The sequence below is a fragment of the Myxocyprinus asiaticus genome, chromosome 14 (assembly GCF_019703515.2).
Source record: "Myxocyprinus asiaticus isolate MX2 ecotype Aquarium Trade chromosome 14, UBuf_Myxa_2, whole genome shotgun sequence".
In the NCBI taxonomy this organism is placed as follows: Eukaryota; Metazoa; Chordata; class Actinopteri; order Cypriniformes; family Catostomidae; genus Myxocyprinus; species Myxocyprinus asiaticus.
Window position 1 is genome coordinate 18,869,466 of NC_059357.1, and position 18,382 is coordinate 18,887,847.

Consider the following 18,382-nt stretch of genomic DNA (forward strand, 5'->3'; position numbering starts at 1 on the left):
ATAATTTCTATTGGTCATATAGTTTTCTTTAATCTTCCGTCAGTTTCGTGGCGTCAGTCAAGTAAACTCTCACGTGTATTCTTTTATTTGAAGTTAAACAAGAGTGTCGTCATTTCAATTCCCAGGAAGTTTCCAGCACAGCAGCCAAAGCCGAAGCTTTCTGACTCCAAAGAAACTCCTCCCCCCGTTTCGCTTTTAATATTACGCTCAATCACCTGCACCAACCATTCATACAGGCAAAGGTGTGCTGAGTGTTTCCGCCTCGAGTAACACAGGTGAGCCGCTGTGTCCTGGAGCACCGCTGCCATGGCCGAGTCTCAGTTGGTATGCATGAACGATGAACACGTTAATGTGAAGATACCGGAATCCAAACCGGAATTTTATTACAGCGAGGAGCAGCGGGCCGCGCTCGAGCAGCTCTTGAAGAACGGCGATGGCGCTTTTAAGATGCGTCTCAAAGACGATAACGTTAAGGACTTTCTTTCCGCCAGGGAAATCAAGTGGATGCGGGACACCTTCCTGGAATATGACAGTGACTCGGACACCTGTTGCTCGAGGTCGCCCCATGATACGAGTGAAGACTCGGGTGTTCACTCTACCTACTGGCCGACCATGTCTGACACGGAGATCCCTCCGCTGGACATCGGTTGGCCCACCAACGGTCATTACAAAGGGGTGACTCGGGTGTCTGTTTACACCCACCCACCCAAAACGAACAGTCCGCATATTAAAGAGGTGGTGCGCAGACTCATCCAAGAATCTACAAAGGTAAGAGGATGTTTAGTTTTAGACTGAGGGATGCTCATTAAAACGTGTTCCTGCTCCATAAGTCTTCCGTTCAATACAAGGGCATATTTATTAAAGGTGTAGGCTATATATATATAATGTAGATCTGTTCTATAGGCCAACACCATATTAAAATATTCAGTTTTGTCATTCAAATGATGATGGTTAGATCTTCCTAAACATGATTAACAGGAACTAGAAGTGTTTGAAAGCATATGGCCTTGACCATCTTAAAAGTTTTATGTTGGTCTGTGTTTATGATGTTTGTTGAAGTTAATTGTCAGTCATGTGATTGAATGTGAAATTTCCTACTTTTTATTTTACTTTTGTACTTTGTAAAATTTATTACTTTCGACTGAGCATGATTCATCATTTAAATCAACCTCTGTCTCACACTTGACTATGATTATATCGAGCCATATAACGTTGTGAGAATGAAGAATAATGGAATAAAGTAGACTAAAAATGTTAAGGATTAAGTTCAACAAACTTATTTTGCAGTGAAAAAATTACACTGGGGGCATGTCCTAAATATTGAACAGGCCTAGTCCCTAGAGCAGTGGGTTTTTTTAGTGCAGTGGAGTGTTTATTTGAGGACTAGGTCTAAGCACTTGGAATATAACCATGTTTGTTTGAACATTAAACTTTAGTCATGTCAAATGACAGACAGCACAGACACCAGGCCTACAGTCTTAAAACACTCTCATTCTAAAAATGGAAAAATAAAACAAAATCAAAAGATTATAAATGCAATAGAAAATGCAATAAATATCAATCATCATCATTATTGTAGACCTAATTATAATGTTTTTTAATAAATAACAATAATAATTATTATTATTCAAATACACTCCAAAAGATTTATGGATTTACATTTTTATAAAAAAATAATAATAATAATAATAATAAAAAAACATCAAATTGAATTAAGCAATCTTTAAAAAAAAATCATGACAATTCATTTGGATGGAATTTAGTTACAAAAATTGAAATGTTTAAATCTTAAAAATAGGCTTATATACACACACACACACAGTATATACACTTACCAGACACTTTATTAAGTACACCTGTACATCTACTTATTCATGAAATTATCTAATCAGTCAATCATGTGGCAGCAGTGTAATGTATAAAATCATGCAGATATGGGTCAGGAGCTTCAGTTAATGTTCACATCAACCATCAGAATGGGGAAAAAAATGTGATCTCAGTGATTTCGACCGTGGCATGATTGCTGGTGCCAGACGGACTGGTTTGAGTATTTCTGCAACTGCTGATCTCCTGGGATTTTCACACACAACAGTCTCTAGAGGTTATTCAGAATGGTGCGAAAAACAAAAAACAACCAGTGAGCGACAGTTCTGTGGATGAAAATGCCTTGTTGATGAGAGAGGTCAACGGAGAATGGCGAGACTGGTTTGAGCTGACAGAAAGGCTATGGTAACTCAGATAACCACTCTTTACAATTGTAGTGAGCAGAATAGCATCTCAGAATGCACAACACATTGAAACTTGAGGCAGATGGGCTACAACAGCAGAAGACCACGTTGGGTACCACTTCTGTCAGCCAAGAACAGAAAACTGAGGCTGCAGTGGGCCTACCATTTTTGGACCTCAGCAGAAATCCAGATTTGTCAGACCAGGTGATGTTTTTCCAATAGTCTACTGTCCAGTATTGGCGAGACTGTGCCCACTGCAGCCTCAGTTTCCTGTTGACAGTAGTGGTACCTGGAGGGGTCTTCTGGTGCTGTTGTCCATCCACCTCATGTTCGATGTGTCGTATGTTCAGAAATACTTTTCTGCATAGCAAACTTGTAACACATGTTTATTTGAATTACTGTCACCTTCCTGTCAGCTTGAACCAGTCTGGCCATTCTCCTCTGACCTCTCTCATGAACAAGGCGTTTCCATTTGCAGAACTGCCATTCACAGGATGTTTTTTTTGTTTTTGGCATCATTCTGAGTAAATTCTAGAGACTGTTGTGTGTGAAAATCCCAGGAGATCAGCAGTTACAGAAATACTCAAACCAGCCCGTCTGGCACCAACAATTATCCATGTGATTATCTAATCAGCCAATCGTGTGGCTGCAGTGCATAAAATCATGCAGATATGGGTCAGGAACTTCAGGTAATGTTCACAGCAACCATCAGAATGGGGAAAAAAAATTGATTTCAGTGATTTGGACTGTGGCATGATTGTTGGTGCCAGACGGGCTGGTTTGAATATTTCTGTAACCTTGTTGATGAGAGAGGTCAGCAAAGGATGGCCAGGCTAGTTCGAACTGACAAAGTCTACGATACCTCAGATAACCTCTCTGTACAATTGTGGTGAGAAGAATAGGGGTCGGCGCTGTTTTGGCAGCACGAGGGGGACCTACACAATATTAGGCAGGTGGTTTTAATGTTGTGGCTGATCGGTGTGTGTGTATGTGTAATATATATATATATATATATATATATATATATATTACACATACACACATATACATACATTAACTATTTAAAGTATTTTCACATAAAACCAAAACCAAATCTAAAAAATTCATTTTAATTGTAAACTTGTATTTGAAACAAGCAACTGCCATTCATCTAATGTTGGAATTGATATGATAGAATAGTTTTTGGTGAGATAATAAATGAATTATTATAACTTAGATTTCCTTTTCAGAAAGACCAGTCATTCTCAAAGACACGCAAAAAACAGAACTTGAACTTGTAACAGATCAGCATACAAAAAATCTGTATGATGCATATGTGTAATTTGAAATGGATTTGTGTGTAAAAGGTGAAGAAATAATCATTCAAGTAATCACCCCCACACAGCCTTTGGCTTTGTCTGTAAGTGCCTGTCTCCTCCTATGTTGTTGCTTTGTCAATCACACCACCAGAGGCCTCAAGTCATGCCTCTCTGCTACCGGGTTTGCACACATATGATTAAATGACTTTGCTGGTGCTCTGTCAGTCTCAATTATAATGACACACTCTAGGCACGATTCAGGCACTTAGCTGGCTTCAATACACCTCCATATACTGTACACGGACCCTTAATTATTAATAAAGCTGTAATAAAGTGTCCTGGATAATTTATTTAACCTCAAGAACTGGAGTCCTCCTACATAACAGTCTACTTGTTATAATGCACCCAGTCTGACTCTATGGGACTGGCCTGTTTAAGACAATTTCACTTAAATGATCATTCTCATCAGCGTTTACTGTAATTCATTACAATATTTGGACCTGAAAACCTCTGATTTAAATGGGCCAGTTGTGATATTACTGGTTAATTTAGCTTGTCAGGGTATTTTGTAGATAAAGTAACATTTTTGTGTATCTGTTAGTTGACTGTAGTAACTCTTCCCTCTTTGCACTATAAGTACACAATACAGCATAAAGACTTATTTGGTAATGGGTTTAGCTGAGATTTAAGTGAAACCAACAACTTGTCAAAATGAGTTAATGTTGCACTGGCTGTTTAGTTGTTTAGGTTTGTAGCTACGTTCCTGTTTATACAGCATGTGAGCCTGTTTCTAGTACTGTTTTTTCATACTAAATTGTACTGATTTATAAGTTTATTTTTGCACTCTTGATATCTTATAAAAATTCTTGACATGTTTTAAGCTGCTTTTATATTCATTTGTATATTATTTTATACACTTCACATTGTGTGCACATTATTGAGTTATAGTATCATAATCTTTTTTTTTTTTCTTTCTTTATATTTAGGCGTGGCTTAAAATGAATAAAGATGATTGCTGACTAGTGTTACATTTAAGTTTCAGTAAATGTGTCAATGTTAGCATTGGATTGTGCCCTCAGGACATTATATTAACATATTATTCAGGTCGATCCTGACGCTTGCTGTCACACATGACTCTGATGTCAAGGTACCACCCCCTGATGAACTGATAAGAAAGGCATCTGTCTTAAGAGCAACATTTCCTTGTTCTGTAACTTCTGTATGAAACTGTTTTTAGTTCCTTGTTGTTCCTTGGAAGCTGATACAGTAGTAAACTGTCAATAATGCAGATCAGGCTTTACAACCTTTCAGAAATATTCTGGATTGTTTCTCATAGCGGAAGAGCAGAAGTGTATGTGTTATTAAAAGGATAAAAGCAGACAGACCTGTTCTTTTGTATATTAATTTTATGATACATATATCTTGTGCCTGGGAACAGCTTCATTTTTGGGTGGGATATGTCTGTACCACTTTTAGCCTTTGCCAATTTTGTCCCTTCCACTTTTTGAAATAGCTTTCATCAGGTAAGTGTATAATGCAGAATAAATGTTGTTCTTGAGCAGGATTTTCAATTTCTTTCATGTGCGTTATAATAAGCTGTGGCTGTGATGTGTGAAGTTGAGTGACAGGTGACAGAGACAATGTTCTTTTGTGCACACAGACGCACCCTCTACTGGCTCTGCTGTTCCGCAGCTGTCGCTCTTGTCCAGTTAAATCGCAAAGCAAAATGCAAACAGATGTGTCCAGATTCATGATATACATCCACTGACATACAGATGTAATCTTGGTTTATTAAAAAAAAAAAAAAATTTATACTAGGGCAGAATAAAACGGAAACTCTTGAACTAGAAGCAAAAACGTACCACAAGACCGATCAGTCACCCAATGTGACTTTAGTTAATGCATGTATTTATCTACAGACTAACAAAATCCCACGATCAACAGTTGCAGATATAGGGATAAAGTTATCAAATGAATTATGTGAAATATTTATTGGAGCGCTTGAATTGGTCATAAAGAATGATTTTGTTTAACAAAGTGACGCTCAGGGGCCTGGGTAGCTCAGCAAGAAAAGACGCTGACTGCCACACCTGGAGTCGCAAGTTCTAATCCAGGGCGTGCTGAGTGACTCCAGCCAGGTCTCCTTGGCAACCAAATTGGCCCGGTTGCTAGGGAGGGTAGAGTCATATGTGGTAACCTCCTCGTGGTCACTATAATGTGAGGTTCTCGATCTCGGTGGGGCGCGTGGTGAGTTGTGCATGGATGCCGAGGAGAATAGCGTGAAGCCTCCACACGCACTACGTCTCCGCGGTAACACGCTCAACAAGCCACGGGATAAGATGCGCGGATTGACAGTCTCAGACGCTGAGGCAACTGAGATTTGTCCTCCGCCACCCGGATTGAGGTGAGCCACTATGCCACCACGAGGACTTAGAGTGCACTGGGAATTGGGCATTCCGGATTGGGGAGAAAAAAAAAAAAAAAAAGTGAAGCCCATGCCTGGTATACACTCTGATATACAAATATATTTCAGTCAACAGGTTTGTAAAAAGAGTCGTTTTTCAGTTTCTCTCTCTCTCGCTCTCTCTCTCTCTCTCTCTCTCTCTCTCTCATATATATATATATATATATATATATATTTTTTTTTTTTTTTAAATTGTTGCATTTTCCCCTTAATTTTAAAAGAAATAAAGAGATACCCAGTTAATATGTGTCACTGTGCTTTTTTAACCAGCAAAAACAGTTTTGACTGGTTTTGGGCACCACAAAAAAATTTAAATTATTATTATTTTCTCTCTTTAATGCAAATCACTTCCTTATTTTACCTAGAGCTTTTATGAGTATGGTGTGAGTCAGTAACCACGAATAAGAGTGGAACAAGGCCTTACCAACCAATGAACCATAAGACTGAGCTCTACAGAAGCTCTGAATTGACCCATTCAATTTAAACTTGTTTTTCCAGATCATGATGATTGTTTTTAAATGATGAGCTTTTGTGTTAACCCAGTTTTAAATAATGCATGTGGTTTATATTTAACACATATCTGCCTTTTACCCAGATGGGCAGCTTTGTTTTATAGATGGCTTCTTATAGCTGAGCAATCTGAGAGTTATGCTGAGTTTTTTTTATTTTTTTTATTTGCTTTATCTATAAGCCCTCTATAAGTGAATCATTTATGTCTAACAAATAGAACTGTACTGTAAAGTTTCATCAAAAATAGAAATCTTTTTTCTGCCAAATAAATGTGGTGGGGCCTGTGAAAATGTTGTCAGTGCAAGTTAAAACTACTACCAGCCCGGCCAGCAAACAAAATCCTTATTGTTGGGCCCTGACCTGTATGAAACATGTTTACTCAAGTTATGAATAAATACAGTATATAAGTCCAGAGCTTGATGTTGTGCGTAAACACCTCAAAGGCAAATGTGTCATTTTAAGAAGCTCTGGGTGAATAAGCTATGCACTTACCACTCCTGTTTGGCTTTACTTAATTTTCAGTTGATTGCAGTGGTCATGGACCTGTTGACAGACCTGTTGATCCTGCAGGATCTCTTTGATGCTGCGAGTAAGAGAGGGGTGGCTGTATACTTACTGCTGGAGGAGCATGGCTTGCCACACTTCCTGGACATGAGCAGCAGACTGCAGATTTCTGCACAACACCTGAGGGTGAGTGAGCCACTAGTCCCAAGCAATTATAATACAGGGAAGTGTTGTTGAACTTTATCATTGAAACTGTGGAGTCTAAAGGAATAGTTCACCCAAAAATGGAAATTCCATCATCATTTACTCACCTGGTCTTCCAAACCCAAATGACTTTGTGGAACACAAAAGCCTCAGTCACCATTAACTTTTGTTGCATCTTTTGTGTGTGTGTGTGAGTGTGTGAGTGTGTGAGTGTGTGAGTGTGTGTGTGTGTGTGTGTGTGTGAATGAGGCTGTGATTCTAACTCACTAATCATCACAAGTCATACAGGTTTGGAACAATATGAGGGTAAGGGTCAACAGTAGTTTCACTTTTGGACAAAGACAAACAATCTTACACTCAAAAACATATACTGTATGCATATACTACTCTAGTAAACCTGTAAGTTCTGTTCCAAAATCTAGTGATCTGCTTCGCTACCTACTACTGCCTACATAGGTAGCTGCCCACTAAAGCAGCATCCTAACTGTCATGGAATCTCATAAGTGACTTATTTGGAACACTACATAGGTAGCAACTCCATGAGCCACACAAAAAACACTTTGCATTTGCATGTACTTTGACACAATTGATTTCAATGGAGCTTGACCTTAGTATGTTGCTATGATAATTGCGCAATACGGTAAAAATATACAGCACACACAAAGATTGGGTAAAATCTATTTTTAATCACACTATTTTTACAGATAATTTTTCTGTATTAAATGAATTTGTCTGATAGTATATTAATTAGTGATAGACCGAAATATCAGCCAGGCAGATTAATTGGCCAGTATTTGGCCATTTTGTGATTATCGGCATCGGTCCATAACTGTTTGCTTGGCGGATTAACAGAAGTGTTAACTTTCCCTTGTGTTAGTTCCACAATCTACCAATACATTTTACAATGGATAGTCAACACTTTCTGTTTTCAATGGGTTTTTTTTCTTTTCCAGTTTATGCAAATTTCAGTAAATATTGCATTAAAATATGTGTTTGTTTCACTTTAGAAATATCTGATTTGCTGTTGTTAAATTGTATTATTTTTATCGACATTTATATCTGCCATCCTGCTCTCTAGACATCGGCATCGGCCACTGAAAAACCCATAATGGTCGACCACTAATATTAATTAGTAAATTAAATAGGATATAAAATTATGTTCATACTTATAAGGACAGACTTTCATAAATGGTATATAATTTTTTTTTTTGGCCAAAAAAAGGTAGTACCTAGAAGGTAGAACCTATGAGCTGCCTATAGAAGCATATTTATGTTGGCTCCCCATTGGCACGATTCCTTCAAATATAATTTCTTAAATTGCTGCTTCCGTAGGGAGCTTTCTATGTTTTTGAACAGCGTGATAGAATAACTTTTGTTTAAAAAAAATAAAATAAAAAATATGCATTTTCTTAAACCCTATTTGATTTTATTCCTCAATATCAAAAGTAAATCTTTTGCCCTCTTATTCCTTAAACTCTGTGTATGATCACATATAATGTTATTTAAAGTGATGAACACAAATGTTATCAATGCATCATAATGTGTATGTTAAGAAAAGTGCCACGTTCCTTATCAGTCAAATACTAACATGTGACTAACATAATTGCACATGTTACCAGAGTGTCAGCTGTTCTAGAAGACATGTGTGAACTTGAAACTGTGGATGATTGTCTATTGCAACAGGCTTCAACTGACTTTCTGGTCCGCTGTGTACAAACATAACAGTGCCTGTAGAATAAAACTCAGGACTTTCCGCAAGACTGCCTCATATAGCACCGATCTCCTTTATATACATTGCCAACAAGTCTTATCTACAGTATGTGGATTGCTTTTTAATATGACACTGGGGCTTTTCATCTGACACTTTACTGAATTATCTAACTCTATTGCATAGTGTATTGTTGTTTCTTGAAAGGCGATATTCAGATTTCCGCAGAACTAAGAAAAAAGGCAACTTGATCTTATTTAGGAGAGTTGTGGAGTGCTCTCATCTCTCACGCTTCTGCTTTTTCTTGTCCATGCCAGCCATGTACTCAAAGACAGTATTCCTGCAGTATTCCTCTCAGTATTCTGTTTGAGTCTTGATTGTGCAAATGAAATCGCCACACCTCTGTGTGCAAGGATTTATTTTCCATTAACCTCACACTACTGACATCACATTGAATATTTGCCCAAGTCAGGTGTGTTGCTCTGACACCTCAGGTTTTTTTTAATCCTGACCTCCTTTTTTTATTATAACTAGAATTGTATTTTATGGTGCATTAAAATGTTGTGTTCTTTTAGAACAAAGACATCTGAAATACCTGTTAAAGTCTGTTATAATCTGTTAGCATCAGAGACATTATAAGAGAAGAAGGACCAATCGTACAGTATATGTATATATGAATGGGAGAAATCATAACATTCAATATGGCAGCTGTAGTCCTGCTTTACAGTTAAAAGAGCCAGTTGTGTGTTTGTCTAGAATGACCTCACACATTAGCAGCCTGGTCTCATAGAATCACATTACTTTTCCTACATTTTTGCAAAATGATATATGTGGCTTGTTGTATGCATCACCGCATGTCATCATACATTTTCACCTGGTGAAAAAAAACATGTATTTTATTCATTTTCACACAAATCACGAGTAAAAGCGCTAATTGTCAGTTTATGAACGCTTACTTTTCGCCCCGAAGCACCACAGAATGCACCACAAAATGACATGGTTGCTTGAGCAATTGTATTTTTTTATCTCGCATTTGCTATTACACTATTGGTAAGTTTAAGGTTTAGAATAGAGAGGTTGTTTATTGTGGATTTTAAATCTAGATAGAGCATTAATTTAAAAAAAATGTATCTGTTTGTCATCTCACATTTGCTTTTTATGACACTGTTGGTTAGGTTTAGGTTTAGGGTAGGGAGGTAGTTTTGTCGATAGAGCATTAACCTTAAAAATATGTTTGGGAGAATATTTACCTCACTTTTAGCACCATACAGTAGACATTTTACCTTGGTACAGCTGCAATACGTGTAATGAACCATGTATTTTTATTTTTTTCCAAAATGTTGCCAGTTGCCTTATTTTCATTAGAATTAGGCTGCACATTTGATAGACCATGTGATTTAAAGGGATAGTTCACCCAAAAATTCTCTCATTTGCTTACCTTCATGCCATCCCAGATGTGTATGACTTTCTTTCTTATGCAGAACACAAATTAAGATTTTCAGAAGGATATTTCAGCTCTGTTGGTCCATACAATTCAAGTGAATGGCGACCAAAACTTTGAAGCTCCAAAAAGCATAAAAGTAATCCAAAGGACTCCAGTGGTTTTATCTATGTCTTTGGAAGCGATCCAATCGGGTTTGGGTGAGAACAGACCAAAATGTAACACATTTTTCACGATAAATCGTACATCAGCAGTCTCCTTGGCGATCATGATTACAAGCTTGATTCTAGTGCCAACTAGCACTCTGCTCATGCGTCAAGCACTAGGAAGTCTAATTGAATCATGAAATGGAATCAGGATCATGCCTAGAGACTGCAATAGAATGATATACAGTAAAAAATTAGTTATATTTTGGTTACACCTCCTAGATTACACTTCTCAATTACATTTCCTAGTGCTTGAAGCATGCGCTAGATGTCGCTAGGAACTGTATTTGAGCTTGATATCATGATCGCCAAGGAGACTGCTGATGTCAAGAAAAATTAGTTACATTTTGGTCTGTTCTCATCCAAAACCAATTTGATAGCTTCAGAAGAAATGGATTAAACCACTGGAGTCATATGGATTACTTTTTATGCTGCCTTTATGTGCTTTTTGAAACTTCAAAATTTTAGTCACCATTCACTTGCATTGTATGGACCTACAGAACTGAGATATTCTTCTGAAATCTTTGTGTTCTGCAGAAGAAAAAAGTCACACATCTGGGATGGCATGAGGGTGAGTACATGAGAACATTTTTATTTTTGAATGAACTAACCCTTTAAATCTATATTTACAGAAGCGATTTGATAGGTGTAGGTGAAAAACAGATCAATATTTAAGTCCTTTTAAGTCCTTTAAAAGTATGCCATCTTTGCTAATGTGAACAACAGAAGGTTTTTTTAGCAATCACCTGTGCTGTAAGAGAAATTATTTCATGACGATGCTGATAAATGCGCACAGTCCTAACATAGTAACTATACTGAGCTCTGACATCCAAGACAACAGACAGTGAATATATATATATATATAAGTCCATTTCAGCCTTTTAAGAGCTTTTCAAATTGTGCACTGGCAAAGATCATGAAAATTTTACCTTTTTATATGTTGCTTTCATGGCCATCAATGGAGGAAATTCCTTTTTAGAATCAGATGGTGTAGTTACAGCATTTATCAGCAGAGCTTAACTGGATCATGCTAACTAGTCAAACCTTGAACCCCTTGTTTATAAAAATGTTTCTCTCTCCCTGCTTAAGAACCTGCGGGTGCGAACTGTGAGAGGCTCTGGGTTGGCTCTGTCTTTTGGTCGTCTTCCAGGATCGCTGTGCTCAAAGTATATGTTGGTAGATGGAGAGAAAGTGATGTCTGGATCATACAGGTTAGTATGTAGACCAGATGTACCTCTCTCACCCAAACTTCACATCTGTTTACACAGTACACCTTGTTCACACATTATTATAATTTTTTTTCTCATTTGTTTACACACTCTTTCATCAACACATTTTATTTACCTTTCCATTCTATGTAGCTTTACATGGAGCGCCTCCAGAATGAACCGTAACACAATCACTGTAATGTCAGGACAAGTCGTTGACTTCTTCGACAATGACTTCAGAGAGCTGTACGCTGTGTCTGATAAAGTGGATCTGTACCGTGAGTTTCACATCACTAAACCATCCCTGATAGTTCCTGTGCTGAAAACACCAGTAGAACCCATTAGACATGCAGTTCCTGTGTCCACATCTCGCTTCCAAGTGTCTCTAGAGGGCACCAAACAGACTGACATAAAGGTGCCTGCACATAAATACCACAATCCTAAGTACTCTTTGGTTGTTGGCAACAGTCTAGGCATGACTGGTTCTCTGCAGGATCTTTCGACGCTGAGGGACTGTGTTGACCACGGCACTGTGAATAACATGGAAAAATTAATCTACACCAATGGGGACAGTATACGTCCGCTGTCCCCAGATGGAACCGAGGACAGTAAAGGTGATGGGAAGAAGCTTTCACCTTTTGGTTCTAAAAAGCGTACTTCGTTCCGAACTTTCCTAAAAGGCAGGGCAAACAACAAGAGTCCGGACTCGAACACAACCTATCACAGCCCAGTCTCTAAAACAAATACTCAAAGCACAGATCCAGTACAGATCAATCATAATAAAAACACTAAGGTAACCAATAATTCCATGGAAGCATCTTGGTTGTCCAGTCATATCAGAGAAGAGGATGCATCCAAACATATTACTCCCACACCCACTCACAAGATCTCAGAGACTGACAGCACTAGTGAACTCGAGGATACCTTTGAGATAATAGAGAGTCCACCAGTGGTGAAGTTTAAAGGCAAAAAGAGCAAAATGGGTCAGAAGAGTATTTCTCTTCAGGCTATTTCCACAGACGGCGAGGATGGTATGTATACTATACAATTACAATTGTATATTATTCAGTGGTTCAGTATTTAAATTTTTAAAGGAATAGTCCATTTAAAAATGAAAATTCTGTCATAATTTACTCACCCTCATGTCATTCCAAACCTGGATGACTTACTTTCTTATTTGGAACACAAAAGGAGACGTTTTAGTGAATATCTCAGTCCATCTTTTCAATGCAATGGAAAGTCACTTTAAAAAAGGATCCAAGACATATAAAAAAAAAAAGTAGTCCATGTGACTTTGCGATAAATTCCAAGTCTTCTGAAGGCATATGATAGATTGTGGTGAGAACAGCACAAAATTGAAGTCATTTTTTAGTAAATATCTTCACGTCCTTGCGTGTTCATGAGAGCATGAGAGAAGCTCATTCACAGTAGCTCGCATATTCACGCGAGAACTTGCATTATATTTATTTACCACCAGCAATCCAGTTTAACCAGGCACTAAATGCGCTGAAATAGCACTGTGCCTTAAGTACTTAAGTTCAGTCATTCTCAAGCATGCCTAATTTCTAGAGTATGTGAATTTGGCTTATTATATATTGTCTAATTACAAAAGTGGGCACTATTTGCATGGTGCAGTTAACATTACGCTATTAATGCCCATGGAAAGCAAACGGTAAACTACATTTTTGAGATGTTTTAAGAAATGTTTCTGGATGTTTTTATTGATCATGGCAGCAGTAATTCATCAAATGATGAAGAGGGCTTAAACCAAGCTTATATCCAGACACATGGTGTAGATGAGCACACTTTTAACATTTTAAAGAGCCGATTCATGTGCCTGGATCACAGTGGTGGAGTGATGCTGTGTGCTAGATCACAGTAATCTGCTTGATCCTTCACAGCCAAACACTCAGAACTGACCCACACGATCAGGAATTGTGCCTTACATATTGCGTTCAGCACTAAATGTTTGCTTGTGTTTGCAGCATCACCTGATTTACTTAATTTCTTTATTGAATCGGGTGCTAAAACAATGCAGACAGCACATGAAAATAAACGTTGCCATCAGAAGATGCAATTAATTCTTAGTCAATTCCCCTGAGAATGTTTGACTTCTTTTGTTTCTTTTCAGGCCTGAGAGGACGGAGGCGTCACCAAAAGAAGACTTGTATTCAGTCATGAGGTATCATTATCAGCGAGAGGAATCAACATAAGCATGTGCTTACAAATCAGGACATTAGACACTAGAACAGGTTGAACAGGAAAATTAAAGGGATAGTTCACCCCAAAATAAAAATTTCTCACACATGTTGTTCCAAATCTGTATGACTTTCTTTCTTACATGAAATAGAAAATGTTAGGCAGATGTTAGGCAGAACAACCTCAGTCACCTTTTATTGTCATGGTGTGTGTGTGTGTGTGTGTGTGTGTGTATATATATATATATATATCTATCTATATATATATATCTAATATATATATATATAAACAAAATAGCTCTTTGGTCGAACTTGATTCAGTCATGGACAGTGGTTCCTCGTGTCTGAAATTAGTTTTCTTAACTTTTTTTATGTAATCTCAACACCAACACTTTATATAGATAGAACCTAATTGAATTGGGTAAACCCAACACAATTAGACATATCAGTGTAACTCAAATAAATCTCTTGTTTGAAGCACTACAGTGTTGTTTAGTAACTATGCTATGGTTAGATTAGATTAGCCTTTATTGTCTCGCTTAATAGAAATTTGTCTTGGGCATTCAAGAGAACACAGTCAACACAGCAACACACATACAAATAAACTACAATTAACATGCATTTACACATCAGATATTGCACAAAGCCTTATACCATACTATATACCATACTATTGCACAGATGCCCTACACCTAAATATTGCACAAATGCCCTATACCTAAGTATTGTACTTTGGATGCGTTCCCACTAGGCGGGATGTATACAGTGCAAATGAAAATATTCCCATAGTCTCTGGGTAGGTAAAAAGTTCTTTGACTTAAACATATGAGTTCAAGGTCAGGAGTACAAACCGTGTCTTTTATTGAGTAATTCCTGCACCAAGAGTCCTTAATAAAAACACAAATGCCACCTCCCTTAGTTTTCCCCGAGTTATTATTTCTGTCCATACAAACATTTGTGAAGTCTTGTACATGAATCAATGAGTCCGGGAAATCGCCTTGAAGCCAGGTCTCTGTAGATAATGAGGCATGACTCACGGTATTCATTGCAGACTCTTGTGTTCAGGTGCAACTCCTCCATTTTGTTCCCCAGGGAGTGAGCATTGCTGAAGAGTAGGCTACTGATGGCAGCGGTGGCTTGTTGCATTTTCGGTGTTGTTGAATGCTGCCCCTCCTCCCTCGTTTCCGTGGCCAACTGTCTCCACGGCGTCGCAACAACTCTTCTGGAACGTTGTCTAGCAGGCCCAGTTCTGGTACTGCTCTTTGCCGTATGGACAACAGCCATTCTCTGCCACAACCCCTTAGCACCTGGTCGCTTCCCCTGGTAAACACGGTGGCGGAGTCATATTGCATGCAAACACTGGATGCAATCAGTGCCAACAACAACATCACTCCGACAGTCTTCTTCCCAATCGTGTTATTTTGTTACTTATGACTTCATCACATTTAACAAACTTAACATACAGGGAGATGAGATGATGAGACACTTTATATACTGCTTAATATCTCCTTTTGTCTTCCATGGATGAAAGTCATACAAGTTTGAAACAACATGACGGTGAGTAATTAATCATTTTTGAGTGAATTATCCCTTTAAAAATATACTATACCTATAAAAGAGGAAATTTGCCTCATTATATTCACCTCCAGCAATGTGTAAACAAGATTGGACAAGATGGGGAAAGTCATTATCCCTAAAATAATATTGACACTGTCAGCTGAAACTCCTATTGGTGCTGAATTTTAAGAGGAATGTGAGGTTGTTACAACAGCCTCCAGAATGCTGACATTACAAGAAGCTGGTCTCACAAAAAAATGACTGAAATATAGTGCTCACACAGAGATCATGTGACTTCCTGTCATGAGTTATAAAGCTAATTATTGGACTGCAGAGAGCTCAGTATGTAAGTGTTTCAAAATGTGAACATGTAAGCTTTTCTTCCCCTCTGAATGTCAGAAATATTTCCTGTTCAGTAGATGCTTGATCTTTGCTCTACATATCCTCCCTGTGTAAACCAGTTCCACTTACGTCTGTGGCACCCACAGAGTGATATAGAAATGAGGGAAAAAGGGTAAAGCTGACAAAATAGTTACCGTGCAGCTTGTTTGTTCAACAAATTGAAAGAATGCAACCCAGCTATGTAAAACCCATGCTACTATATCTTCATGGGATGATTTTAACATGTTTATATATATATATATATATACACTACTGGTCAAAAGTTTTGAAACACTTGACTGAAATGCTTCTCATGATCTTAAAAATCTTTTGATTTGATGGCGTATGCTTAAATGTTTTAAATTAATTTTGTAGACAAAAATATAATTGTGCCACCATATTAATTTATTTCATTATAAAACTAAAATGTAATAAAAAAAATAAAAACATTTTTTAAAATTGATAACTTGGATGAAATAATAAAGAAAAGCAGCCAATAAATGCCCAACATAGATGGGAACTCCTTCAATACTGTTTAAAAAGCATCCCAGTGTGATACCTCAAGAAGTTGGTTGAGAAAATGTCAAGAGTACATGTCTGCAAATTCTAGGCAAAGGGTGACTACTTTGAAGATGCTAAAATATAACACAGTTTTGATTTATTTTGGATTTTGTTTAGTCACAACATAATTCCCATAGTTTCATTTATGTTATTCCATAGTTTTGATGACTTTACTATTATTCTAATATGTGATAAAAAAAATTATAATAAAGAATGAATAAGTGTTTCAAAACTTTTGACCGGTAGTGTGTGTGTGTGTGTGTATGTATATATAAAACATTTTAGTTGTCGGAAATGGAAACAAAATCGAGTCACACTTAAAGATGATGAAATTTTTTTATATCAAAATTGTTTATCAGAGTCTTCATTAGCTAATCTATTTGTAGGATGATTTCACCTAAAAGTCCCAAACTGTGGCAGAAACAAAACATTCCTGTTTGTTTGAGCAGCCACATTGGTTTGACCAATGATGTGAGTTCAGGGTGGGACTGTATGTTTAAACAACCAATGGAAAATAGGGGGAGTTTTCTGGAATTTGTTTGAAAACTGATTTTTTTTCATGACGTTAGTAGTGCTGAAATTACATACTTTATGCCCAAAAACAATTGATTTGAGACTTTACTTAAAATCGTAAACAAATGACTTGAGACTTAAAGCTATAGTATGTCATTTCTACGCCTCTAGCGCCTATGAAAGGAATTAAGAGGAATCAATGTTTTCAAAACAGTTTTCTGAATATGCACCTTGTCTGCAGTTGTTCCAACAGTCAGATAGTCCCGCCCCCAACCGTAGGCCATTGGCTGAGTAATGTTGTTGGGTGGGGTCTAAGCGGGTCGTCAAAACAAACACATACATTTTTATAGCGCCATAGAGACACAGTGTTTACAGTTTTCAAGAAAATTAACCTATGAATGTCTTACTAGTAGTCTCTGCAAATTAAACGGAAGTCTCTTGTGCAATTTAATGAGACTGTGCAGTCATTGCACCTGTTTCCCACAGCAATGTTTCAGCACGATGACAACAACTGATTTACTGTTGTATGATTTTAAGACATGAACAATCGGACTGCACACAAGCACACTGCCTCTTTTTTAGTCTTGACTTGGACATGTGACAAAATACTTTGCGTCTTAATTTGATTTGTACAATTCTGTACTGTTTCTTTAAAGAATGTATGACACTGCGAAATAATAGATGTGAACCAATTGATTTTTTTTAGATCATGACTTCCAATAAAAAGGGCTATGGCCTCAAATAAACTCATTCTTCCTTTTTCTTTTCATTTAACCTCTCTGTGATTTTACTCTGCTAACAACTGCCTGTGAAGAAGACAATGAGCCTTATTTGCCAAATGTGCATTTAATCAGATTTAATTGTAAAGTGGTTAACAGCTACTATTACACAAATTATTAGATTTGCTATTAGAAGAGATGTGAGCGGTCAAACCTCATATCAGGTCTTGATGCAATTTAACAATGACACTGATTGAAAATCCAGTATTATTAACTAGTATTATATCCTTTAAAATAAATAAAAGTAAAACAAACTCCTAAAAGTATACTTTTTGAAGAATATTTGAAAAAAAAAAATATATATATATATAAAAAATAGCTATTTTTATAATGTTTTGTTATAAAACAAAATATTATGAATCACTTTTCCAAATGAGGACGTCCCCAAATGTCTCTAAAGGGAGATTTTGTCAGATTTATCAAATTTTTGGGAGCACTTTGGTAACACTTTACAATAAAGTTCCATTTGTTAACATTAGTTAACAACATTAGTTAACATGAACTAAAAATGAACAATATATTGTTTACAGCATTTATTAATCTTAGTTAATGTTGATTTCAACATACACATTTGTAAAATCAAAATTTGTGTTTGTTAACATTAGTTAATGCACTATGAACT

The 18,382-nt window shown here is 37.1% G+C and overlaps 1 protein-coding gene across 1 annotated transcript; it reads left to right on the forward strand.

Moving 5' to 3' along the window:
• The first annotated feature begins 113 nt into the window (after positions 1–113).
• LOC127451339 (protein FAM83F-like) lies at positions 114–17,722 on the forward strand. Its single transcript, XM_051715943.1, has 5 exons — positions 114–768; positions 7,023–7,190; positions 11,653–11,774; positions 11,925–12,802; positions 13,903–17,722. The coding sequence occupies exons 1-5, from the start codon at positions 307–309 to the stop codon at positions 13,950–13,952; spliced, it is 1,680 nt and encodes a 559-aa protein (XP_051571903.1). The 5' UTR covers positions 114–306; the 3' UTR covers positions 13,953–17,722.
• Positions 17,723–18,382: the final 660 nt, after the last annotated feature.

What these genes read in the sequence shown, in the direction of transcription:
- LOC127451339 (XM_051715943.1), top strand. Translation starts at nt 307, where the DNA reads ATGGCCGAGTCTCAGTTGGTATGCATGAACGATGAACACGTTAATGTG. An exon ending in TTTCTGCACAACACCTGAGG is followed by an intron (nt 7,191 to 11,652) that starts GTGAGTGAGCCA and finishes TCCCTGCTTAAG; the next exon opens with AACCTGCGGGTGCGAACTGT. An exon ending in GTGATGTCTGGATCATACAG is followed by an intron (nt 11,775 to 11,924) that starts GTTAGTATGTAG and finishes CATTCTATGTAG; the next exon opens with CTTTACATGGAGCGCCTCCA.